Genomic DNA, 25,764 nt, shown 5'->3' on the forward strand with positions numbered 1-25,764 from the left:
CAGTCTTTGGCTATGACTTTGACCCTGGGAGAGGGGGCAAGGATAAGTGTGATAGCATGGGGGGGTGTGGGAGTTGGGGACACATTATGAAATGCCACAAGGCATGGATACTGGATTCCTTCTTAGGAAGGCAAGATTCAAACTAACTCTTTGAAAAGGCCTTGGTTATATTTTGGGAGAGTGTACAGCATGTCTTGGCTGCCATCTTATAATCTTGAACAATGGTTCACTCTCTAACCAGGAACTGAGGTGGGCTTCATTGCTAGGAACCCATGATATCTTCACTCAACATGCCTTGAGAGTGTGACAAGTCTCTTTCAGCTCATGTTTCTGTGTCTCCTGAAATGTTTTGTCAACTTACATTGAACAATAGGAACACATTCGCCACCATTTCAGGCCTGTGTAGAAATTCCAGGCAAGTCTCTGCTAATTTCTGTGACCATCGGGGTGTCCTTTCTCATCCCTTCATCTCTGTGACCATCGGGGTGTCCTTTCTCATCCCTTCTACACTCCAGCCTCTGAGGCATATACACATCCCTTTTCCTTCCCTGTAACCCACACCTTCTTCAACTCTCTGCGTACTGGTTTCCCAAGGGAGTGTCCCTCTGCCCTTGGCACCTGAATTTTGAGAGAACATGTCCAAGGGCTGGATAATTAGAGGAGGCTGGAGGAGGACTGATCCCTCTAGCTTAACTTTTCTCTCCACTGCAAATAAGAAGGATGGTGAGCTATGCCCTAACAAGAGGCTGGTGTCAAAATCGACGGAAAAAGTGAATTGTAGAGGAACACACCCAGTTCCCTCTAGGTAGAGAAATAAATAGATCCCAGGGTCCGACTCTAGGGAAAAAAATGAAGGATTGGAAGAGGGAATACTAGGAACTTGCCCCAAGGAAAGTTGGAGGATGATTGCTACATGCTGTGGGCCAGCCTCCTATCCTTTTTTAACTTTTGAGTGCTCCAAACTTTTCTGTAGCTTACTTCAGGCACAGAGGCATTATAACCTGCCCCACCCCTTCCCTACCAACTGGAAGCCCAAGAAGTGCTGTTCTCACAGTTTCTCTTTCTCTCTCTAGAAGACCAGGAAGTTTAGTGCACTTGGCTTCATGTCAAGATACTATTACAGTGCCTTAATTGCCAGGCACCACTCCGCTGGGCTATAAAGGTCAGAGACAGTGAGGGCAGAGAAAGTATTCCTTTCTTCCTTTCTCTGGTGAGATCACTGGCTGTCCTCTCCATCTCACGGCAGTCCTTTCAGAAGAGCAGGACTACTTCTTGGTGAGCATTTCCAGTGTGGGCTCTGATGGAGGCCAGTTGTTAGGGGGAAGGTGACTTGGGATATGGTGTATCTTTAGTTAAGGGGCAGATTGCTCTTGAACACCATGGCCCAGAACTTTCTAGCACATAGAGAGCCTCCACCTGCCCTCCAGAGGAGTCATTTCTTCACTCAGCCATTTCAGCTGTGGAAGGAGATCTAGTGCTCTCTAGACCCTTACAAGAAGAATCCCGGGAAGGAAGACCCCTCACCACCCCCATACCTTGATAGAGGATATGGTATCTTTTCCAGTTTTTATCCTTCCAAATGGCCACATCCAGCATAAAGCCGGTGTTTGATAAACTTTGGTTTTCAGAAAGAATGAATGAATGAACAAATGAATGATTGAATGCCTACTTGGACAAACAACACAGTCTGGTGTGTGGGTTGCTGAATTACAGGTCTGAAGCCCATAGCTCTGACCCCACTGTCCTCTCTTGCACCTCATGCAGTGTTCTCAGAAGTCACCATGGCCTGGTCCTGCAGCCTGAAGAGCCTCCTCACAGTCTTTGTCTTTACCATCTTCGCTGTCCCCGTCAGCTCTGTGGGTAAGAGTAAACGTGGTATTCCTTTCTCCTGAAGAAGGGGGAGGAGAGCAGTCAGAGCCTTGGGGAGGTCACCAACCACATGAGACTCTGGTGGTCTGTCTAGCCTCTCATGGCTTCTTGGCTCCTAGGAAACATCAATTACAAGGCTCTGGGCTTACCTTTCAAATGATGTACATTTCCTCCTTGCAGACAATTACCAGTGTACAGAATCTTCATGTACAAGTGAGTCATGTCCTTCGACCACAAATGTTTGTACAACCACTAAAGGCTGCTTCAACCAAATGCAGAAATTTGATACACCATGTAAGTCAACCCTCACACCTTGAACATCCTCCAGGTTATCTTCCTTCCTTTCCAGGATGAGCCTGGGAGCCTGGGGTTCTGGGAGGTGGTGGAGATGGAGCATGCGCTTGTTGTAGGGCCTAGATTCTACATGGTCAGGACCATTTGGGTATGACTCCATTCTTACTTTCACAGTGTCAGGGATCAAACTCGGGGCATCACGCATGCTAAGCAAGTACTGTACCACCAGTCACTCCCTTTGTAGCAAATGGTCCCTCTGTTGGTTCATTCTCTGAAACAGACCATTGCAGAGGGACTCTTGGAGAAATGCAGTGCTCAAGGCAGAGGGGATGAAGGGACAGGTTCTTTACCGCTAGCCAGGAGGAAAATTTACTGGGTGGTTCAATTTTCTACAGCTGCAGTTACAGACCACATATCGAAGCAAAAAGGGTGTTCCGCAGACACATGCAGTGCACTGACATTCTCAGCGACACTGGGGGCTCAACGGAGATTTAGCTATGAGAACAGGTGTTGCACAACTGAGAAATGCAACCAAGAGGACATAACTCGTGAGTACAGTTCCTGTCTGTGCCCTGCCACCTGCTCAGGGCTCCTTTGCCTTTCCAGGGGTCCATCTCTCTGCTGATGGGCTGCAGCCCTGACATTTGCCTTCCCTTTTTGCTTGAAGCTTTCATTTGTAAGGGTCTGGGTTGGATACAAGCCCTTCTCTTGAGTATGTGTGTACACACTTGCATACACAGACTGACAGCTGGGTAGCAGTAACTGGTCCTGCATCTATTTTTTAAGTAGGTTCAATGAATCTGTAGGTTTAAATGCTTTAGTTTGCTTCTCCAGTTGAGAGAATTTCCTCATCTATTTTATTCCTCATCTGGGATTTTTGTGTTGTTGAGATGGAGTCTTGCATGCATCCAGGCTTGAGTTGTATTACTAAAAGTTGGAGTAGCTGGGAGTACAGATGTATGTGACCATACCTGGCTCATTTCTCACTCTATGAACAGCATCCTTTTAGAAAACAGATAATCTCTTCTCTAATTATCTAGGCCTTTTTCTTCAGGGCAGGGAACAGAGCAGCTGACGAAGGTGAGGACAGCATGGATTTCTATGCGGTCCTTCCCTGCTCTCACACACCGGTGCCTTTTTCCCGCGCCTTCTTCCAGCTCATCTTGGCTGCAATGATTTTTGGTAGAATCATGAAAAAAAAATTATTTTGATGAGTAGTGGATAGACACATTCTCGCTAATTCTTCTGCCTATTCCCCAAGATGAAAACTTTTCTCTCTCCATTCAGCGTCTTCGTCTTCTGAACCCAATGGTGTGGAATGTACTGCCTGCTACAATGAGAAAGACAGGTCGTGCTCCTCAGTTACTACCCTGAAGTGCACAGGGAATGAGAAAAGGTGTATCGAGGTTATTGGCACGGGTATGAGTATTTCCTCAAACATTTTTACGTATATATCTTATTTTCTTCTTCTTATTGTCTATTTAAGGTATGAGTGTTCTTCAAGGGTATAGTGCACCCACCATTTACTTCTGTGGATCTGAAGCTTAGCAGCTGAAAATAGCAAAACATTCATTACATCCCAGTTTCTGCAGGTCTATCTAGACTCTGAGCCCAGCACTGCCACTGATTCTGGCTCAGAGCGTCTCCTGGGACTGTGTGCAGCTGTCAGCCAGGGCTGTGGTCCTTCAGATGAAGGATCTGCTTTCTAGTTGTTCACTTATAATTTTGGTGGTGTCAATTCCTCTTCATGCGGTGGCCTCATGACATACAGCTGACTTCCCTCCAAGCTAATGATGAGACAGAGAGACCCAGACTGACAAGGGGAGCCGTAGGTTTTAATAATCTAATCTCTGAAGTGACATTATCATTTCTGCTCCTATTTGTTTTCTTAAATCTTTTAAATTAAAACTTTATTATGAAGAACTTACAAATAAAAAACATCATGTAGTGAGATTAGCCAGTTCCAAAGATTACACAGTTCATTGACCTTCTATACAGTTACAGTAGCCATCCTGAAGCTGTGGAGATTTAGATTGACTTTTACACTTTCACTATCAACTATAGCTGTCTGCACTTATCCACCATACACACACCACACACACACACACACACACACACACACACACACACACACACACACACGCACACACGCACGCACACAAACGGAAACAACAACAAAATCCAGGACAAAAATCAAAACTAGAAAAGCAATTTGCTCCATATCCTGTCATGGCTCGTGTGTCCATTACCTGTATCCCATCCTTTCTTATCACCTAATGCTATAGACCCCTCTCAAGAGTCTTATCTCGTCCCTCTTATCCATTGTATCTTGTTGACCCTACAGACCAATCCTGATATGACCTGAGTGGGTCTTACAGAAGGCCACTCTGTCAGGGGCTGGAGTGAGTTGGGGGAGGGGGTCATCTTAGAAGCTGTTTTCCACACAGAGCAAAGGGCAATGTGGGGCCAAGCGTTTGGTTATCTCTCCAAGGTCTGGAGCAGGCATTTGTTGGCAGTTGAAGAAAGGATGTGTGTGTGTGTGTGTTTGGAGGGGGTAATGGAAAGACAAACAAGTGTTTGCACCTGCCTTGCTGTGATGTCCTGTAATGGGACCTGGGCTCACTGGCAGCACAGAAGGTGATTTCTTTTCTGGATGTCACATAGTTAAGCTCTTGAGTTTTCCCTAGTGTCACTGTGAGCTTAGTAAAAGTTTTATAATTTTCCAGTGTGAGAAGAGATACATGTTTGTTGTGTAGGATGCACGCATCATTCAGGTAAGAATTAGAAAAGCATCTGTGGGGTTTGCTCTGTGTGCCTAGAGGGAAACAGTGGTGACTCTTTTCTGATCAACATGTGAAACGTTTCATGGAATTGTGGGACTGAGAACTTGAAGGCAAGCCAGACCTTACATTTGGAAGCATTCTTCAGGAGGGTCTAGGGTGAGTAGGGGAGAGGACTTTTGTCTAGATGAGTTGAGATGAGGGAGGATATTGGGATGTCACACAGAATAGGGGGGTGGAATGATGCCATCCATAGCAGGACAGCCTTCTACTTCAATTTTCCATGGGAAATAGAGAGATACGCTCCTACAGTATTAGCCTCCCATGGAACTCAGAGACCCTGGCAGAAGGATTCTAGTTTGAGGGGATCTGTAGCATTTCTATTTTCCGTAGCTAAGTTGGGATGGAGCACAGATACAATTTAAAATTTAGCCAAACCTGTGAGGTCCTTCAGCTGGTGTCCTTCCAGAATATATTAAGTTCATCTCTCGTCACGAAAGCGTTCTGACCCCCAGTGTTGTTATTCATGCCTTAAACTAAGGCTCAGCTGATGGTGCACAGAGCTTTCTTCATGTTTATCACCGGAACAGAGGCTCCTTGTTTAAGATCATTCTGGGCACATTTCTTTCCGGAGGGATTTGGGTGATGAGGAGAAATAAGAGGAGAGTGAGAATGCTAACTCCTGGATCTTTCTTTTAGATGCAAAAACTTCCGATTTAAGGCTGTATGGGAAAGGCTGTGCAACTGAAAACACCTGCAATTTGAAAATGGATGTCCTCAATGACATACAAATCCAAGTCTCATGCATCCAAGCTGTTTCCACCTCACCTGTTTCCACTTCAACTGTTCCCACCTCACCTGTTTCAAACAAAGGGAACCCTGCCCTCAAATCCATTTCATCAGCTCCCATTATTCTGCTCCTGCTGAAAGTCCTGCTTTGATCATCCAGGAACTGGCAATCTCACAATCCTATGCATATGGACCCATTGGCATGTTTGGATGACTATTTCTAAAACACGGAGCAAATAAAAACTAGTGATTACTTTTTGGTTCTTTATGTGAAAACTTATATCCACTTTTGTCTTATCAGGAAATATACAGAGATGACTAGTTCAGCATTTCCCCTCTTCTCCTTAATATATAGTACTAGAAGTCCTAGTCAGAGTGATTAGGCAAATCAAATCAGTAATTAAATAAATTTAAAACTGAAAGAAAGAATAAAGAAAGGCAAAAAAAGGAAAAAAGGAAGGGAAGGAAATGTATTCATATTGGAGAGAAATTTGTAAAACCACTAGAAGAAAACATTTGTGTGTATGTATATGCATGTGTGTGCGCAGATATATACATGTATGTATGTAATGCTGGAGACAGTCCTGGACTTCATGCTTTTCGGGAAGTATGGCACTGCTGAGACACATTTCTAGACCAAGGAAAACACTTTTTGGCATTAGCCTAAGTGTTGGTTCTTAGTCAGGGTTTCTAATAACTTGTGTAGGAAAGGGTTTATTTCAGCTTATAACTCAGACCACACACTTCATTGCTCTTTCTTAATTTGAATAAAAAGAGTTAACCCAAATGTGCTGGTTGTTTTTTTTTTTGTTTTTTTTTTTTTTTTTTTGTCAACTTGACACAAACCTAGACATATCTGGAGAAAGAGAATTTCAACAAAGAATTGTCTCCATCAGATTGACCTGTTGGTGAGTCTATGGAGTCATTTTCTTGAGTAATAATTGATGTGGGAGGGCCCAGTTAACTGAGGACAGTACCACCTCTGGGCAGGTTGTTATGGGTGATATAAGGAAGCAAGCTGAGCAAGCCACAGAGAGAAAGTCAGTAAATAATGTTCTTCTGCTTAAGTTCCTGCCTCTAGGTTCCTGCTTAAGTTCTTGCTCTGACTTCCCTCAATGGGGTGTGTCCCTGAGGAACCAAGTGTTCTCTGAACTCTTAACACCATGCACTGGGGCTAGCCTCCCAGCTGGTTCAGCATCATTCTCAGGAAAGAAGGACCAACATTACTGCCAGGAATTAGACATGCAGCTTTCCAAAAACAAGTCCCTATACCTCAAAGGCATTCTAGATCATTCCAGGAAGGGCTAAGCCAAACTGACCCAAAGAGGCCATCTCTGGTTCTCTGTCTATCCTCTGGGCCTGTTCACATGAGCTCCTCTGTGCTCTAAAGACCTGGTGGTCCTCTCTGCTGCCTCTAATGCTTCTCAGCCTTTTCTCACCAAAGGAGCAGAAGGGACCTTTGATGAAGATGATTAGAGAGCAGAAGCCAGGGAACAAAGAGCAAGGGTGGGGGCTACAAAAGTACAGGAGTAGGGAGGCTCTGCCCTAGGGCCTGAGCCTGAGTTTCATCCTGCTTGATGGCAGCCATGGACTCCCAGGCATAGAGTGACGCTGTGTCTGGTGCCATGTACCTGCAGGTCCCATGGGACATGGGGCAGATGAGCTCTCAAGTGTAGGAGAACCTGCCATAGCCCCTTACTTTCACAGTGTATGACTGGTGATAGCCAGGATGGAGGAGATCAGGCAGGACCCTGGTGTGCTTCCCTAAGAAGCTGACTAGCTGTGCAAGTGCCCCTCTGAAATACCCAATACCAACATGCAGCCAAGAAGGAAGAAGTTGAGAAGATTATGTATCATAGAGTCCTTATCTGTGGACCCAACACAGGTTGGCAGTGTACAGTGACCGTCTGGATGGCAGGTGTTGAGTGGGGATGTTACTCCAGCGTGAACCTGTCTTCTTCACTGACCCCCTTCACCTGCCTGTACCTGCTCTTGCTGGAAGCCCCACCTTTATATTGGACCTGTTCCCTATGCCGTGGGTATTTTCCTCAGGATCTGGTTACTGTCCTCTTACTGAGCCTAAAGAGTGGGGTCGGGTCAGGGTGATACTGTTTTTGCCATTCACTCTGACTGGGATGGGCTTCTATCAGTCTGCTTTCTCCTCTGCTTTTACCCTATCCTCCAGGTGGTCGTCTGGTAGAGCTCCAGGTTGCAGCCATATGCAACATTAACATCTGCAATTTTTATCCTGGCTCTCAGCAGGCTCTGAAGACCTGTGAGTCTGACAGAGCTCAGTTGTCTCCTCTTCCTGTTGAGTTTGCTCCAGACTCACAGTACAGACAATGCAGGACAGGCCTCTTTGGGGCTCCCACTGGCTAGAGCCTTCTCTACTTCGGGCAGCAGAGGCTTTCAAGTCACAGGATGACACCACAGCATGTTTGGAGGGGACTGTCATCCCTGAACAGCTGGGCCTCTGCAGCTAGCCTGTCATCTACTGTTCATCTGGAGAACAACCTGCATCTGACCCATGGACCATTCCAGGACCTCCTTTGGGAAGCAAATATTGTACATGAAGCACCCTCTGGTCTCTCAGAGGAGATAAGGAGGCAGCCAGTGATAAAACTGTGAGCTGTCCTCAGGAGGTGTGATCCTCACACTGACCTAAGAGCAGGGTCAGGTCTTATCTGCACTTTACAGCTGGTGAGCTGAGAGGTAGCGCAGTGGGTAGGTGTTAAAGGAAAAAGATTATTCAGCTCTGCTGGAGATGGCAGATGACTTCATTCAAAGGAGGCTCTGTAATGTGCTCCCTGCATGGCCTAGAGAGACAGGGCGTGCTCCAGACACAGCGCAGGCAAGTGAGGAGTAAGGGAAGCGCAACTTAACAGGACTTTTGCCGAAAAAACTACACAGTCAAGGAAGAAGAGCCCATCGACAATGAAGAGCTGTGAGGTCCATCTGCGAAGTGACTGAGACAGGTCCTTCCTAAGATGGGGAAACGTAAAAATAAACACAGCGGAGCAGTGGTGAGGTCCTTACTGAGAAGAGAGCTCTGGGGAGCCCAAGCTGTGAGATAGGAGAGTACTTTGCCAGTAGCCTGGAGAACAGGCAGTGGATTCCTCCAAGGGCTGTTTCCAGGTGGAAGGCTGACAGGAGAAGGGTCATTCTGCCCCCCCCCCCCCCCGAAGTGTTTTTAACTGGGACATGCCACAGAATATTGTTTCTGTTCCAAGGATGAGGAGAGAATGAAATCCTCTTAAGGGGGCTTGTGGGACCAATCTGATGACAAATGTGTGTGAGATACACTTCAAGGAGCGGGAACCCCTGATATCACCCCAAGTTCTTTGAGCACTCTTCTTTGACCCTAGAAGGGTGTCCCTGCAGCAGGATCTGCCAGCGTCCCCACAGTGAGCACAGGTTAGCACATATCTGAATAGCTGTTACCATGGAGATTGTGCTGAGGCCTTGCCCTGGGAGCAGGAGGTCGGCACAGAGATGAGATTTCCATCCAGTTGGGGGGGGGGGGGGGGCGTGCTCTATTTTCCATTGATGAGTGACATGGATGAGTAACTGAGTTTTCTTCCTGAAGTGACATAGCCAGTTCACTGTGCCTCTTACCTGTTCTGCAGGCTCCAGGCCGGTGTCATCAGAGGGAAGAACAGCTGAGGTAATCCTGCCCCAGACTCTGCTGTAAGTGTGGCCATTTGGCTTCTGCATCTTCTTTGCCAGATACCATCCTTATCACCAACTCATTAACCACTTTGGAGCTCATGGTCCAGCATTAATAGCACAGAGAGAGAAGTTTTAGTTAGCTGAGCCGATAAGAGAACTGTGAAATGTACAGCCTTGGACTATGACTTTGAACCCCAGGAGAAGATGTGATGGGGAGTGGGATGGGAATGGGGTGTTGCAGGGACTCCCTCAGGGTGAGAAGGCTGACTTCCTTCCACTGTAAAATGAAGCTTCTCCGGCCATGGTTGAGAGCAGCTCAGGTCTGTCGGCTCTGGGAGCAGAGTTTTTAATTTTGATTTATTTTTCACTTTGACTCAATAAAGCAGAGGCAACAGCAAAACACAAAAGCAGACAAGTGGAGTTTTGTGAAGGTGAGATGATTCCTGCCCAGAAGAGAATGCAGTCAACAGACTGAAGAGACACTCTATGCAATGAGAGAAAAGCCTTACTGTTGGTTTTAATGTGGCACTTTTAGGTCACAAGGCATGACAAAACCCATTATCAGAGGAGAGTTTTATTGGAAGGGAGAGGGGAGGGACAGATAGCGTGACCAGGCCTGTGGAAGACATGTGCAGAGAGAGAGAGAGAGGAAGAGAAGGAGAAGGAAAAAGAGGAAGGAGAGGGGTCTGTGTCCTGCTTCTTATGGATTCCCCTGCACATGCACATATGGTCTTACTGAGCTAAGTCATGCATTCGCAGATTGCAGGATCACGCAGTGCATGGATTATGTAGGCTGTAAGGCCCCTTACTTAGCTACTGAACTGTGCATGTGCAGTCAGATAGCTGGAGGAGCGGCCAGGAATTCCAGCACTTACAAAGTGCAAATCTGGGAAGGGATTAGTGCTCCCGACATACAAAGAGCTCAACTACCTCAATGCAAAGGAGAAAGTTTCCCCTTAGATATGGACAAGAGGCCTGAACACCTCTTCACAACAGCAGATGGACACGTGGTACAAAGTACAGAGACACCAAGATCCCCAGTGTGAATGGAAATCCCAGATAAAATCACTGTGAGATACCAGCTCAGGCCTCCAAGGAAGATTATCATGAAGAGAAAACCTAAGTGCTACCCAGAACGTTCAAAGAAGAGAACTCATGCACGCAGTTGGTGGGAAAGCAAATAATTCAGACATTATGAAAATAACAGGAGAAGAGGTGTTCTCAAACATTTAAAAGTAAAGTTTTAGGTTGAGGCTACTCTAGGCCACACTCACTTTTCTCCTCTGTCCCACTGCTTATAGAGAAATGACAGGCACCCTATGAATACAGTTTGCCTATGACTCTTAATTTTCATGTCCCTAAAGGAGGTTTTCCCTAAGTGATCAGGAACTTCAAGTGGCTCATCTACTATGGTCGACACTTAACTAATAAAAGGCCGAATCTTTGTCCTTCCTACCACCACTTAAGAGCCAGAGGAAAACCTGCGGGTGCATAGTGTTGGCAACTATATGTCCTGAGATTTCCCCTTCTCTCTAAAGGCTATGACAATAGACCCTTGCTTTGCCTCGTGGGCCCAAACTCCCTTCAGAGTCCATCCTGTTTGTCCGTGTGTTAGTGTCTCACTAATAAACCTCCTATTCAAAAGTATGAGCCAACCCAGGACCCCTCCTGAACCCCAGGGCTCTGATACTCTTAAAAGAAGTCCCCATAGGATCCTGCTGATGAGAATAGGACATAGAAATTGACAGGCAGTTTAGGGTAGAGGACCTTGAAAATTAACAGTACCCATCCTTGGCTAAAGTTGTAAATGTCCTTGGCCCTGGTAGCAGCTTCATCCCTGCCAGAGACCGGAGATGCCGGAAGTAATTAACCCAAAATATCTTTGGTTCTGCCCTAGGCAGAGACCAGGGATGCCAGGAAGTGGGGTGTCTAGTTTTTCCTTCTCTCCCCCTAGATGAATACCCTTTCCTGAGATCAATACATAGAGACGTAACTGAAACTCAGATGTATATAGACACTGTGGGTGGGAACTGGACTGACTCTTCACCCCCTCCATGTCTTCATCCAATAAAGCCTTACTAACTCCAAGGCTGTGACCCTCAATGGTGCTCATTCCCCAGGGATCTGCTCCAGCTGTACTGGAGTTTTGCTTTCTCTTGAAACTCCTACCTACGAATCTATAATAAAACTGATTCCTCTGCTGTCCATCAATTCATTCTTTGAATTTATGCAGGTCAAGAACCTGGAGGCCACTGACTTCTTGGAAGTTTTGTGTGGCTGTGAGCTTCCTGCATCCTAACTCAAGCTAAAGCCTACCTGAGATGAGAGAAAAGACCTCCATTAAACTCAGAGATACCCCATATTTATTTTAGCTTTAATCACACAGACCACAGTCTCAATGTCCTGCAGGGGAGTGAATGAAGAAAAGCAGGTGTGTGCCTACGGTCTCAGATGAGGGTTCAAGACGACCCTGAGAAGGATTGTGGAGGATAAGAAGTTTATTAGAAAAGTTATTAATGCCACGGACAAACAGACAGATGACAGCATGATGAGGGCTCTGAATAGTTCACGTCCCAGGGATGGAGAAAGACAGCATGGGGGTGGTTCTGAAGGGCAGAATCAGGCCCATTTGGCCGAAGGAAGAGTTTATTTTTATAGCTCTCTGAGGAAGGGAATGTTTTCACAGCAGAAACCTGCAGCCAGGCTGATTTCCAGGTAGGAGGCAGAGCAAGGGATGGAGAGCAGGAAGTGTGGCCACCAACACCTGTCAGACGTAAACTCATTTCCCCCAGGTGAGAAACCCTGCACCTGTAAGTCTGTTAGATAAAGACTCAGTTACTCAGAGGTGTCTGCCCCTGTCTGTGAGAGGGGCAGGGCTGTCGCAGACATGAGCCTGAGCAGAGGTCTAGTCTAAATTCCAGCATTTCATTCTTATAGTTTTGAGTGTGTACTATGCATACATAGTTAAAGAAATGAAATGGAAGAGAATATAAAGAAATGAAGTGAAAACGAAAGAGAAAGATAAGGGCATATGTCAAATAAATGGGGTCACGACCTCCTGAAACAAAGGCATGGTTGCCATTTCCTGGAACAGGCCATACAGAACCATTTGTAATTAAGGTGGGGCATTGCCCAATCTTTGAGAAACAGATTTAATCATAAACAGGAATGAACCTTTGTCTTTACTATAAGATGGCTTTTAAGCCTAAAATGGAGGCAGGCTGGTTCTTCACTTTGGTTGAGATTGTAGGTAACATGCCTGCGAGAAGCAGGGACACTTTTTTTTTTATTGTAAAGTCAATATATTTTTATTTAAGAGATTTCACAAGTGATTTCACCAGTGAAGTCACTGAAGTTCAAGGTTTCTTTCTTTCTTTCTTTCTTTCTCTCTCTCTCTCTCTCTCTCTCTCTCTCTCCCCTTCCTTCCTTCCTTCCTTCCTTCCTTCCTTCCTTCTTTCTTTCTTTCTTTCTTTCTTTCTTTCTTTCTTTCTTTCTTTCTTTCTTTCTTTCTTTCTTTCTTTCTTTCTTTCTTTCTTTCTTTCTTCCAGTCTGCCTCCATCTTGGACTTAAAGCCATCTTACAGGAAAGACAAACTAGGTTCATTCCTGTTTAGATTAAACCTCTGTGTTATATCCCCAATTTTAGATCAAAGAACTCTTAGAGGCAATAGTGTTGCAAAAGTGAAAAAAAAAACTTTATTAAGGAATAGGAGAAGGGAGCAGCCTCCATATTGAAACACATAGGCAATATATAGGGAATACAAGGTGTTGGGTTCAACCAAAGGTCAACCAATTTTGTCAGGACAGACAAAATGTTCACAAAAGTCACAAAAGCAGAACTGCACATTTACTAAGGAGTTTAACTAAGGGTTGGCCAGTTAGACCAGGCAGCTACAATCTTAGGATTAGGACCCATTTCTGACAGGGTTTACTACCTCATGCTTTACTATCTCTAAGTTATAACTCCACTGTGACAGGCTTTACATTTCCCTATTTTATAATCCCTTAAGCAAATGTTTATCTCCTGATTTACCTAGGAGCTACATTTTATTTATTTATTTATTTATTTATTTTTTTCGAGACAGGGTTTCTCTGTGTAGCTTTGCGCCTTTCCTGGAACTCACTTGGTAGTCCAGGCTGGCCTCGAACTCACAGAGATCCGCCTGGCTCTGCCTCCCGAGTGCTGGGATTAAAGGCGTGTGCCACCACCGTAATCCTTTAACAAACATGGATGTCAGGCCAGATCCAGGTAAGGAATTTAACTCTTTCACTCTGTTTCTCAAGGATTGGGCTATGCCCCATGGGGAACCTTAGCTACAAATGTAGCTGTACTGCCTGTTCCAGGAAATGGCAACCAAAGCCTTTGTTTCAAAAGGTTATTATGGTCACCTGTTATGTTTACCTTAAGACCACATTGCAATCATGTCTTCTTACAACCTACCCGTGTTTTAAAAGGTTGTTACAACTACCTTGTTTTGACCACCTTGTTATGACTAGGCATTTTGCCTGAATGCTGACAGTGCATGCGCGCCCGTGGAACTCCAGAAGCGGCTAGGAGGATGCTGGGAATATCACTAGGGGAATTTCAGGGACAGTTAGATCATCTCAGACATAATTGGTTAAGCAAGCAGCAGTTATACTAGTATACTTTTAATTGGCTGAGGTTCAGTTTTACTACTCTTGGACATACTTGAGCAAGTTTGGGCAAGTCTGGACGTGACTCAGAAGTGGGGTGGGGGTTGCAGGATTTGTCCCTGAGACATGTGTGGGGCTGACTGAGGCCTTGTGTGTGCTCTTTCCCATGTCCCTGAATGAGGGTGGTGTTGATTAATGCCCTTTGTTGGGAGAGACACCTGTTTTGCCCCATTCAGAGAACTGAAACCTAAATTCCATTGTAAAAGTGGGGAAGTTTAAACCCTTCACTAAAGACAGCCTTTTCTCAAAGAATTGATGTTTAATCCAGTTGTACTATCAGCCCAGAAATCTTTGGCATCCAATTTTTCAAATAATTTGCTTCAGGTATCCATGAGTTCTGATAGTTTCTCCTGAAAGACTACATTTCTCAGCTTCTCTTACGGATCACAAAAGTCATTTCTGCCCCTTTAAGAGACTGAATTACACCTTTCCCCTGTAGGCATTTTGACCATTTCACAAGTGTGGGTAACAAAATGCTCCCTAAGGTAGGGGCAAGCCTCTCTTCCTCCCGTCTGCCTCCCTCTACAAGTGCTCCTAATAATCTGACAAGTTCAGCTCATATTCATTGCAGTCACACCCAGCACACTGTGGATGTGTAGGTAGGAAATGCCAGGCTGCACTGAAAGAAGTGTCCATTCACAGGAAGAAGTATTTTCAACTCTGACCTCCGGTTCAAGACAAGCCTCATCATTGGCATCAGCATCCCTTTGAGCTGTTTTGTGAATCACATTCCTTCTTGTATGCATCAAAACTCACACTGAATGATGAGTTCTGGCTGCCTTTGTCTACCACTTACACACACACACACGCACACACACACACACACACACACACACACACGTGCTACTTTGTGCTTTTGAGACAGGATTTCACTATGTAGCTAGCCCTGGGTGGCCCAGAACTCACTGTATAGACCAAACTAGGTTCAAACTCAGAAATCTGCCTGCCTCTGCCTCCTTAGTGCTGTGATCCAGGGTGTGTAACACCCAGGGAACATTCTTAAAGAAATATTGTCTCTCTCACTCTGGCTATCTGGGCTGTTAAAACAAGACACCCAGGGAATTGGAATTCCCCCCAGGAATTTCATATTGAGAGAAGAAAAAGGCTGAAGCCTGGTACTAGTCAGAAAGGAAGCCTCATCTCTGCCCTCCAAAAGAGATTCCACACAGTTCTGACAGCTCCTCTGGCCACGTTTCAGGAAAGACAGGAACAGACACAGTGATGAGTCAGTGATAGGTGTGACCACATGCTGACCAGGATTGCCTAATTATGCCTTCTGTTGAAATTTTACCCTTCCTGGGCCACAGAGATGGCTCAGTAGGTAAAGGTACTTGCTGGCAAGTTGGATAATTTGAATTTGATTGTTGGTACCCTCATGATGGAAGGAGAGAAATGACTCCAACAAGTTGTATTCTAGCCGGGCGGTGGTGGCACACGCCTTTAATCCCAGCACTCGGGAGGCAGCACCAGGCAGATCTCTGTGAGTTTGAGGCCAGCCTGGTCTACAGAGCGAGTTCTAAGATAGGCTCCAAAGCTACACAAAGAAACCCTGTCTAGAAACAAACAAACAAACAAACAAAAAATGTGCTCTAACCTCAATGCCATGGCATGAGCACTCACTCCCCCGTCCCCACACACAATCGCTCTCATGTCAAGACACTGAGATTAACTTGGGGTCGGGCGGGGAGGGGGAGCTCTGGATCTCTTTCTCCATCTCTCCGATATGGCCACATTGAATAAATCTCCTTTTTCTGCTTTTCACTATTAGTGTGGCTCTTTTAATTATGTTACTGAGGCTGAGCCTGGCTTATTAAGGCAGTCAGAGTCCAGTAACAAGATTACTTCTGTTAGAGTAATAATGAAAGGAAAACTCCTTCTAGTCAAGAGACTACAATCTTTCTTGGGTGGAGATCTAACATTGCTGTTCGATGGGTCAATCACCTGACCAAAGGACCATCCCAGGAAGAAGGGACCACCCCAGGGAGAAGGACCACCCCAGGAGGAAGAGATCACTCCCAGGAAAGCAGAGCAACCCAGTGCAATGTATGCTAAGAAGATGGGTGGAATAATTATTCCTTTAATGAGATTCTGTACTTTCCTTCCCACCCACCTCCTAGCATAGTCTCTACAAGTTGCTTTGAGTCTCAGAAGATTCCTTGTGTCTGTCAACCTTTTAGAGTCAGAAAGGTCTGACTTTTCCTTTTTTCTGTATCTTTCTTTCAGATGCTGACCAGAACCTAAACATCCCTTTTCCGATGTTTTGGGCTTCCTTATTCTTTCCCTAAAGTCCCTTCTGCCATGTCCTGCATGTAGTGGACTTCCATGGTTGCTTAACTCAAATGGCATGGCTTTTTCCTTCTCCATTTCCTTCCTCAGGGCAGCTGCTGAGTTTTACAGCCCTCCTGCCCTGGGTGTTTTTTTCTTTAAACTTTAATAAAAATCTTCCTCTAGTGTCCATTTGAGTCCATTCTTAAATTCTTTGATTAAAGAGACTAAGAGCCCAGGAGGGGATCCGGATTCCTGGGAACACTTGTAATTTGTAACACAAAGCTGAGAGAGCAAAAACTTTGTTATTCCCAAGTGTTTAGTAACATAGTAAATTTTAGTTGACTGAATCTGTTTCAAAGAACTGATGATCAGCTGATCAGCTTACATCTTTCACACACAGACACAGACAGACAGACAGACACACACAGAGAGAGAGAGAGAGAGAGAGAGAGAGAGAGAGAGAGAGAGAGAACCACCATTCATCTGTTTTCTTTGAAATTAAAGAGAAACAAGTTAATAGGCACTCTAATTTAGTCAATATATTTATATTAAATAAATTTAATTGTTCATCTTGTGTTAACCAGTTAGACCAACTATTTAAAGATATTTGCAAAAGCCTATAGCTGTCTTGACACAGCTGTTTTCCCCATAGCTGGAAAGAATACAAGACAATGCAAGGCAGAGGGTCACGTAGAGGCAACAGTCAGAGGTCAAAGGAATATATGGAAGGAGGTCATCACGTAGAGGCAACAGTTAGAGGTTAACCTTGGTCCACAGTAGCTGTCAGCCCCCATCTCCCTAGAATATGTGCAGGCTTACAATTTTTATATTTCTGGGCTCTTCACACACTAATACAAATAAATCTTAAATTAAAAATAGCTTCTTGTGGGACTTGGCGGGTTGTCCCAGACAGCGCGGTGTGGCTTTCCGGCAGGCGGTGGGACTCGGATCGTTCTTCGCGCGCTCTCCAGGAACTCAGCCATCCCCCTGCCTCTGCCTCCCGAGTGCTGGGATTAAAGGCGTCCGCCAGCAACGCCGGCCCTAGCCCCTTTCGTTAAGGCCGGAGGACCAGGCGTGTAAGGCCAGATCCCGCTACCAAGCGAATTGGAGGCCATCCTGGACCGCAGATTGAGACCTTCTCACAAAAATACACCTCCCTCCTAATACTAGGCAACTCTGAACCAGTGTAATGGCAAAAATGGATGTCAGCCTGTGGTCCTCTCATGAGAAGATGTTGACACAGCCCCTCAAGGACAGTGACGCCGAGGTTTACAACATCATTAAAAAAGAGAGCTACCGGCAGAAGGTTGGATTAGAGCTGATTGCCTCAGAGAATTTTGCCAGCAGAGCTGTGTTGGAGGCCCTGGGATCTTGCTTAAATAACAAATACTCCGAGGGGTATCCAGGCCAGAGGTATTATGGTGGGAATGAGTTCATTGATGAGTTGGAGACACTGTGTCAGAAGCGTGCATTGCAGGCCTATCATCTGGATCCTCAGTGCTGGGGAGTCAATGTCCAGCCTTACTCAGGCTCCCCTGCAAACCTCGCTGTGTATACTGCCCTGGTGGAGCCCCATGGGCGCATCATGGGCTTGGACCTGCCAGATGGAGGTCATTTGACTCATGGCTTCATGACAGACAAGAAGAAAATCTCTGCTACATCTATCTTCTTTGAATCTATGCCTTATAAGGTGTACCCAGACACTGGCTACATCAACTATGACCAGCTGGAGGAGAATGCCAGCCTCTTTCACCCGAAGCTGATCATTGCAGGTACCAGCTGCTACTCTCGGAACCTGGACTACGCACGTCTGCGAAAGATCGCTGATGATAACGGGGCGTGTCTCATGGCAGACATGGCACACATTAGTGGGCTGGTAGCGGCTGGGGTGGTACCCTCCCCTTTCGAACACTGCCACGTGGTGACCACCACAACCCACAAAACCCTGAGAGGCTGCCGTGCTGGTATGATATTCTACAGAAAGGGTGTGCGCAGTGTGGATCCCAAGACTGGCAAAGAGATTCATTATGAGCTGGAGTCACTCATCAACTCTGCTGTGTTCCCAGGCCTCCAGGGGGGCCCCCACAACCATGCCATTGCGGGTGTTGTTGTGGCCCTGAAGCAAGCCATGACAACAGAATTCAAAATCTACCAGCTCCAGGTGGTGGCCAACTGCAGGGCTCTGTCCGAGGCCCTCACTGAGCTGGGCTACAAAATAGTCACAGGTGGTTCTGATAATCATCTGATCCTAATGGATCTCCGTCCCATGGGCACCGATGGCGGAAGGGCTGAGAAGGTACTAGAAGCCTGTTCTATTGCCTGCAACAAGAACACCTGTCCAGGTGACAGGAGCGCCTTACGGCCCAGTGGACTGCGACTGGGGACCCCAGCATTGACATCCCGTGGACTTTTGGAAGAAGACTTCCGAAAAGTCGCACGCTTTATCCACAGAGGGATAGAGCTCACTCTGCAGATTCAGAACGACATGGCCGTGAGGGCGACACTCAAGGAGTTCAAGGAGAAGCTGGCAGGGGATGAGAAGTACCAGAGTGCTGTGAGGACTCTCCGGGAAGATGTGGAGAGTTTTGCTTCCAACTTCTCAATACCTGGCCTGCCCGACTACTGACAGCTAGCACAGCCAGCATCTCCCATGAGGGGAGGACTGCTCCAGGACCCCGTGAGCCCTGTCCCCTCTCGAGTGGACAACTGAGCCTGCACTGTGCTGTGGAGGGTTTCTGACCGGCTGTTCTCGTTTCAGATTCTGGGACAGGCTACTAAGGACTATAAATTTGAAACTTCACTTCTCAGCAGCTTTATATAATGAATTATTTGGGGAAAAAAAGTACTATGTAGCCATTTGATCTCACTTATTGACTGCAGCATGAGGCAGAGCTATTAAAGATCCCAGAATTCTCCTTTCTCTTTTCTCAGTGGGCCCTGTGGCAGGTAAGGAAATGTCCAGGTTCACTCTTGTGTTTTCTATTATTCCTGTTCTGTTGCCCAGTAGGATGCCAGAGGAGCACTAAGTTTTCTGCTCTGAGTTTGATATATAAACTAGACAGATGTATAAGCAAGAATTAATGTCAGGTGCTGGAAAGATGGCTCAGCTCTGGCTGCTCTTCTAGAGGACCCTGTTTGACCCCCAGCACCCACATGATGGATCACAATCATCTGTAACTCCAGTTCCAGAGGATCTAATACTTTCTTCTGGCTTCTGAGGGCACTAGGCAAACATGAGGAGCAGACATGTGTACAGGTCAAATAGCAAGTCACATAACATTTAGTTTTAAAGAAAAATAACCTGCCAGGCGGTGGTGGTGCACGCCTTTAATCCCAGCACTTGGGAGGCAGAGGCAGGAGGATCTCTGTGAGTTTGAGGCCAGCCTGGTCAACAAAGCAAGATCCAGGAAAGGCACAAAACTACACAGAGAAACCCTGTCTCAAAAGAAAAGAAAAAAAGGAAAAATGACTGTCAGTCAGCAGCTTGAGGTATGTTACAGAAGGCTAGAGGTGTCACTTAAGAGGTATTGCACATGTTCAGTGTGTATGATGTCCTGGGCTCATGCCTACCACACAAACAGCCTTGTAGAACTGGCTATTTCTATGATGTGCAAATCCCATTCTGGTTTCAGAATCAGCAGAGGCCAAAGGCTTTCTTTGTGTTCCACCTTCCTGAGATAACCAGCTTCTTATAATTAGGAGCCCAAATGCTACCTTCCCAAAGAGTCTTTATTTTTACATAGCTGAATTGCAAACCATTGGTGACTTCTTAATACACACAATCCAATTTTTACCCACAGAATGTCTACAAGAATTATAGCTTTAAAAAATACAACCAGTTTTTATATTTTAAAAATATTTGAACTCATATAAATTAATATCTTAAAAAGTAAAAAAAAAATAGCTTCTTGTATAATCCCATTAAGATTTCTGGGAAGACCGTGCGATCGTTACTTGAGCAGAAACTTTCTCCTAATTAATCCTCAGGAGACGGAGTTTGCTCTGCGGCCCTCCTGTCACCACTGTCCTCAGTATCTACTCTGGTCCTTGTTTTCCCTTATACACGTATCTGTTAAACTCATTGAGACTTTGTATCCACATTTCATCACTAGCTAATCTATACTTATTTTTGACGTAGTACACTACTTGGTCTAAACAAACATGAGAATGAGTTAATTTTTACAGAATTAAGTACAAGTTTCAGTAGCTTCTCAAGTGTATTAACAGTCAGTATAAGAATTTGAATTGATTCAGGGGCTGGAGACGTGGCTCAGTGGTTAAGAGCACTGGCTGCTCTTGCAGAGGACCCGGGTTCAATTCCCAGCACCCACATACATGGTGGCTCACAACCACCTGTAACTCCAGTCCCAGGAGATCTGATGTCCTCTTCTGACCTCCACGGGCATCAGGCACGCCGTGGTACACTGACATACTTGCAGGTAAAACACCCAGACACATAAAGATAAATAAGCTAAAGAAAAGAATATGAGTTTTTTATATTTGTTTTTCACGTGAGGTTAGGGAACTAACAGGCAATGAGAACCACTGGAAAGCAGAAGAATCTGTGCTCTTGGGACTTTTATGTAGCAGCAGGCAATATTTAGCTCCATTGGAATTGAAACGAACCTCTGGGACCTAGAAGAACTCCATAAAAGAATCACTTGCATGGTGAGCTCAAGCTGTGTCTGAAACTGGTTCACATTGGATAAAACTGTGATCTTTCCAGCTGTGCATTGTGCTAGGAGACTCCACTGCACAAGCAGATTTTGATTCCATTTTGAGGGGAGAAGGATGATTACAGCCCCTGGGTGGACCCAGAGACTCCTCCATCTGTCGTGTACCACCCACTCAGTACAGACTGGTGACTGACTTATTCCTGAGACTAGGAAGGGAGCTACCCTGTAAGTTTGTTGGAGAGAATTGGGAGTGTGAGGACACGTGGCTATATTACAATCATATCAGAAAACTAGGCCTGAGAACTTATCAGACACACCAGAACAAGGAAAGAGTTTCACATTCTCACCTGGACCCCATAAAATGATAGACACCTAATAATGGGATAGCATGGCCACACACCAACCTATGACCTGATACCTGCTGTGCAAGTCAGGGGCAGGAACTCCCTAGTTGTCCCTAGAGTTTCCTATTGGTTTGATTCTCTGCCTTTGATGAGGCCTGCTTAACTCCCTGCTGTTTGCCCTCCTGGACCTGGACCTGACCCACTGTTCCTGGCTCCTGACTCATTTCCTAATGTGAACAGGTTTGGATGTTGGCCTTAAGCTGAACTCTGCAGCTTCTCCCTCAGACCTGACTCAGCAGCTCCAGCAGCCCCTCCCAGCACTGGTCTAGTTCATTATCTTATCAATACACACTCTCTGCCACTTCTGAAATCCCTTGAACTCTCATCTTCTTAAGGTTGTATTCATTCTATAACCCACAGATATGCTTATAGATATGCAGACACATTTATTGTGTGCTATGGGCTTATGATACGAGAGTTAATATTGGTAATTAATATTGGAATTTTAAAAAGGATGAACAACGGCTGGTTGATATTCATTGGCGGCCTGCATTTTTCTGAAGAGAAACAAAAGAGGGGGAGTGGATGGGGGAGGGGAAGAGGGGCAGCAGGGGGGAGGGACTGGGAGGACGTGAGGAAGGGGAAACTGGTCGGGATATAAAACAAAAAATTAATAACAATAAAAAGGATGAATAAAAAACTATAACTAATATATGGTATTATGTAAAATAACATAATATAGATAAATAATGTATCTAAAACAATATATTAAAATATACACATGTATGACATATTCATATAATGCATATGTATATAATATATATGTATACATACATATTCTTTTGAGACAGGGTCTTACCACACAGCCCTGGTTACCTTGGAACTCCCTATGTAGCCTAGGCTGCCCTTGAACTCACATAGGTCCACTTGCCTCTGTCTCCAAGTGCTGGGAGGTGCCTCTGCCTCACTCCACTATTGCCTTCCGTCTCTACTCTTCTGCCATTGAACATAGAAATGTAACAAATACTCTAACATGGAAACAAATGAAGAGTTTTGGAAATTTTAGCCCTTGATCCCTTCATGAAAATCAGGGAGGTGCTGCCAGTGAACTCCTGGTACAGATGTGCAGTGTCTAACTGGAGACACCAGGTTCCTTAGGCTCTATATTTAACTATAATGTGGATATAAGGTCTATTATGAGGTACTGGAGGTATGGCTCAGTGGTTCGGAGCACTGGCTGCTCTTCCAGAGGACCTAGGTTCAATTTCCAGCAACCACATGGCAGCTCACAACTGTCTGTAACTCTAGTTCTAGGAGACCTGACACTCTCACACAGATATATATGTGCAGGCAAAACACCAATGCACATAAAGTAAAAATAAATAAATATTTTTTTTTTAAAAAAAGATCTATCCTGAATGCACTGCCTGCCTATAAAAAGGAATATTCACTAGTGTGGAAGCATCAGTTGCCAACAGCAATTAGTAAGACAGTAGAAAGGAGACATCTTGTCTTCAGAATAATGACAAGTGTTTACTTTTAAAACGACGTGCTTATCTACATGTATATCAGCTTTCCTGATTTTTCAAATAGAAATCTTTGCAAAAAGAATCTGGGATTAAATGTATACTTTGTCTCCAAAATTAGCAATATTACAACAACCAATATATAGACTTTTAAAATATGTACTTGTTTATATATCATAACTAATCTATTTAAGTACATATAAGTAAGTTAATAAAATTTACTGTTACTTGTTTTGAGCTATCATCCATATGAAATAAATTAAAAATATCTTTTAAGTTTAACATATATACATATCTATCTATATATATTCATGTGCATGTGTGTTTGTCTGGATGTGGATGTGCACATGTGGGTGCTGTTACCAAGACAGGCCAGGAAAGGGCATCAGTTCCTATGGAGCTAGAGTGACAGATCACTGTGAGCCACCTGATGTGGGTGCTGGGAACCTAACTTTGATCATACTGCTTCATAAAAGCAGTATTTCTTTCTATTTTAAATTTAAGGAAAGCACACACTTTTTCTAAAATAGTCCAAAGCAGAGGATGTTTAAACAAACAAACAAACAAACAAATAAATACAAGAATGGAAGTCTGTGCTCCTTTAAATGTGCTCATTGGTGCTTGGGATGAAGCTCAGTGCTGTCCAGCATGCAAAATATTTTGGATTCAATATTCAGCATCACAAGATGTCTCTCATTAGTAACTTTTACATAGTTTCATCTTGTAACATTGAATCACAGGCACGTTGTGTGATTTTCATTGCCTTTAATTTTGGAAGAGCTAGGATTTACTTTGAGATTCAGTCCCTCAATGAAGTGCAGTTGATTAGGGACCAGGAGGCCAGTCTTTGTCACAATGTGAGGTCTTATGAACAGATAGAAAGTTGAGCCAACCCCAAGTGTGGTGGTACACATCAACAATGCCAGCCCTGCCAAGGCCAACCTGAGCTACAGAGTGAGCTACTGTCTCACAAAACCAAAATAAGACACACACACACACACACACACACACACACACAGAGAGAGAGAGAGAGAGAGAGAGAGAGAGAGAGAGAGAACTATAGAATAGAGAATGCAATCAGTGATAACATTGTTAACATGAAGTTCATGTGCTCATGTTATTCTTAGATCTATTATCCATATTTGATTGAGCTGACAGATGACATGTTGACTTCTTATTAATGCACATCAATATTTTTTCATAGAGGTGACAAATACAAAACAAAAAGTTTTGGGGGAAAATCTGTCAAAATATGAGTCTCTTCATCAGCAGTTCTGGCAAGCAGAAATTGCCACTGGTGAGGTTTAGTCTCACAGAATGTGGGCGTGAACCCCTTAGGCAAATGAATACAATGCTCAGCTCCTGAGGGTCTAGAATGTGATTCTTGTGCCTTTTTTGTACCTCTCAATCACTCGCCTCATGGCACTCTGCACTTCCTTGTTCCGCAGACTGTAGATGAATGGGTTCAGTGCTGGACCGATGACCGCATAGAACACAGAGATCAGCTTGTCTCCCTCGGCGGAGTAGAGGGACTTGGGCCTCAAGTACCTGATCAGCCCTGTTCCATAATAGATGGTCACCACAGCCAAGTGTGAAGCACACGTTGAAAAGGCCTTTTTTCTGCCTTCAACTGAGTCTATTCTTATCACAGCCACCAAGATGCGAAGGTAGGAGAGGACAATCAGGAGGAAAGGGAATAGCACTGTGCCAGCCCCTCCGATGGCCATGATGGCCTCCTGCAGAGATGTGTCTGCACAGAACATGTGTAGAAGGATGGGCAGTTCACAGAAAAGATAGTCAACAATGTAAGGACCACAGAGTGGAAGGATTACCACGTAGAGAGGTATAACTGAGGCACAAAAGCCTGTGACCCAGACTGCCACTGCCAGAGCTATACACACCACCCAGCTCATGATGAGAAGGTACCTCAGTGGATAGCAGATGGCCACGTAGCGATCTATGGCCATCACTGCAAGGAGAAAGCACTCGGTTGACTCCAAGAATAGGGTGAGGTAGGTCTGAGCCAGGCAGAATGGGTAAGAGATGACCTTCCTGCTTGCAAGAAAATTGAAGAGCATCTTTGGAGTCACAACTGTGCTGAAGAATCCATTGAGGAAAGCCAGGTGGCAGAGGAAGAAATACATGGGTGTCTGCAGAGAGGAGTCTAGAGCCACCAACATGATGACAGCTGTGTTCCCCAAACAGTTCGCTAGGTAGACCAGGGAGAAGAAGAGGAAGAGGGGAATCTCAGTCTGGGGGTGATCAGAAAACCCCACAAGGACCAGCTCAGTGATGGTGCTGAAATTCTGGGGTCCCATGGCTGCTACTGAGCCATCCCTGTTCGAACGAGAAGACATCAAAGGACCCCACATGAAAACTCTTAGGTCAGGTCGGGTCCCTTCACGTTTGCTTTAGTGCTGAAGGTAATGCCTGTCCTGAATTTAAATGATGGCCTCTCGTGAGACCCTTTCAGACACAAATGGAACCCACCACTCCCCTAACTATGACTGACCATTTTGGGGAAATTACACAAGATCTCGTAGTTCCACAGAGATAATTTTGCCATTGCTACATCATATCATACAGACTACAGGGCACCCCTCTGTGGTCCACTAACTGCACCTTTTAATGATCTGACTCTTAAAAGCCAGCAGTAACTTCTGCAAGATAGAGTGACTTGTCTGACATCATGAGTGAAAATGTGAATGTTGAAAATAATTCCATTCTCCTTCAACTAGGTTGGTAATTGATATTTACAAAGTTCATTGAGCCAAACAAGGAATTTAACATTCCAAGTCTATATAGACAATAGGTTTATACAGATGGAATACTATAGGTAGTATTTAAACTAGTTA

The 25,764-nt window shown here is 45.0% G+C and overlaps 3 protein-coding genes across 3 annotated transcripts; 2 read left to right on the forward strand and 1 right to left on the reverse strand.

Moving 5' to 3' along the window:
- The first annotated feature begins 1,781 nt into the window (after positions 1–1,781).
- LOC128122593 (protein RoBo-1-like) lies at positions 1,782–5,884 on the forward strand. The gene is made up of 4 exons (XM_052758232.1): positions 1,782–1,860; positions 2,559–2,711; positions 3,451–3,582; positions 5,643–5,884. The coding sequence occupies exons 1-4, from the start codon at positions 1,782–1,784 to the stop codon at positions 5,882–5,884; spliced, it is 606 nt and encodes a 201-aa protein (XP_052614192.1).
- An 11,380-nt stretch (positions 5,885–17,264) lies between these two features.
- LOC128121785 (serine hydroxymethyltransferase, cytosolic-like) lies at positions 17,265–19,890 on the forward strand. Its single transcript, XM_052756779.1, has one exon. The coding sequence runs from the start codon at positions 17,553–17,555 to the stop codon at positions 18,987–18,989; it is 1,437 nt and encodes a 478-aa protein (XP_052612739.1). The 5' UTR covers positions 17,265–17,552; the 3' UTR covers positions 18,990–19,890.
- Positions 19,891–24,279: 4,389 nt separating this feature from the next.
- On the reverse strand, positions 24,280–25,281 carry LOC128121356 (olfactory receptor 2A12-like). The gene has a single exon (XM_052755992.1). It carries the CDS (start codon positions 25,279–25,281, stop codon positions 24,280–24,282), a length of 1,002 nt encoding a protein of 333 aa, XP_052611952.1.
- Between the last annotated feature and the right edge of the window lie 483 nt (positions 25,282–25,764).

Source organism: Peromyscus californicus, unplaced genomic scaffold (genome assembly GCF_007827085.1).
Source record: "Peromyscus californicus insignis strain IS unplaced genomic scaffold, ASM782708v3 Scaffold_3__1_contigs__length_106647218, whole genome shotgun sequence".
Lineage (NCBI taxonomy): Eukaryota > Metazoa > Chordata > Mammalia > Rodentia > Cricetidae > Peromyscus > Peromyscus californicus.

What these genes read in the sequence shown, in the direction of transcription:
- LOC128121356 (XM_052755992.1), bottom strand. Translation starts at nt 25,281, where the DNA reads ATGTGGGGTCCTTTGATGTCTTCTCGTTCGAACAGGGATGGCTCAGTA.
- LOC128121785 (XM_052756779.1), top strand. Translation starts at nt 17,553, where the DNA reads ATGGCAAAAATGGATGTCAGCCTGTGGTCCTCTCATGAGAAGATGTTG.
- LOC128122593 (XM_052758232.1), top strand. Translation starts at nt 1,782, where the DNA reads ATGGCCTGGTCCTGCAGCCTGAAGAGCCTCCTCACAGTCTTTGTCTTT. An exon ending in CAACCAAGAGGACATAACTC is followed by an intron (nt 2,712 to 3,450) that starts GTGAGTACAGTT and finishes CTCTCCATTCAG; the next exon opens with CGTCTTCGTCTTCTGAACCC. An exon ending in TATCGAGGTTATTGGCACGG is followed by an intron (nt 3,583 to 5,642) that starts GTATGAGTATTT and finishes TCTTTCTTTTAG; the next exon opens with ATGCAAAAACTTCCGATTTA.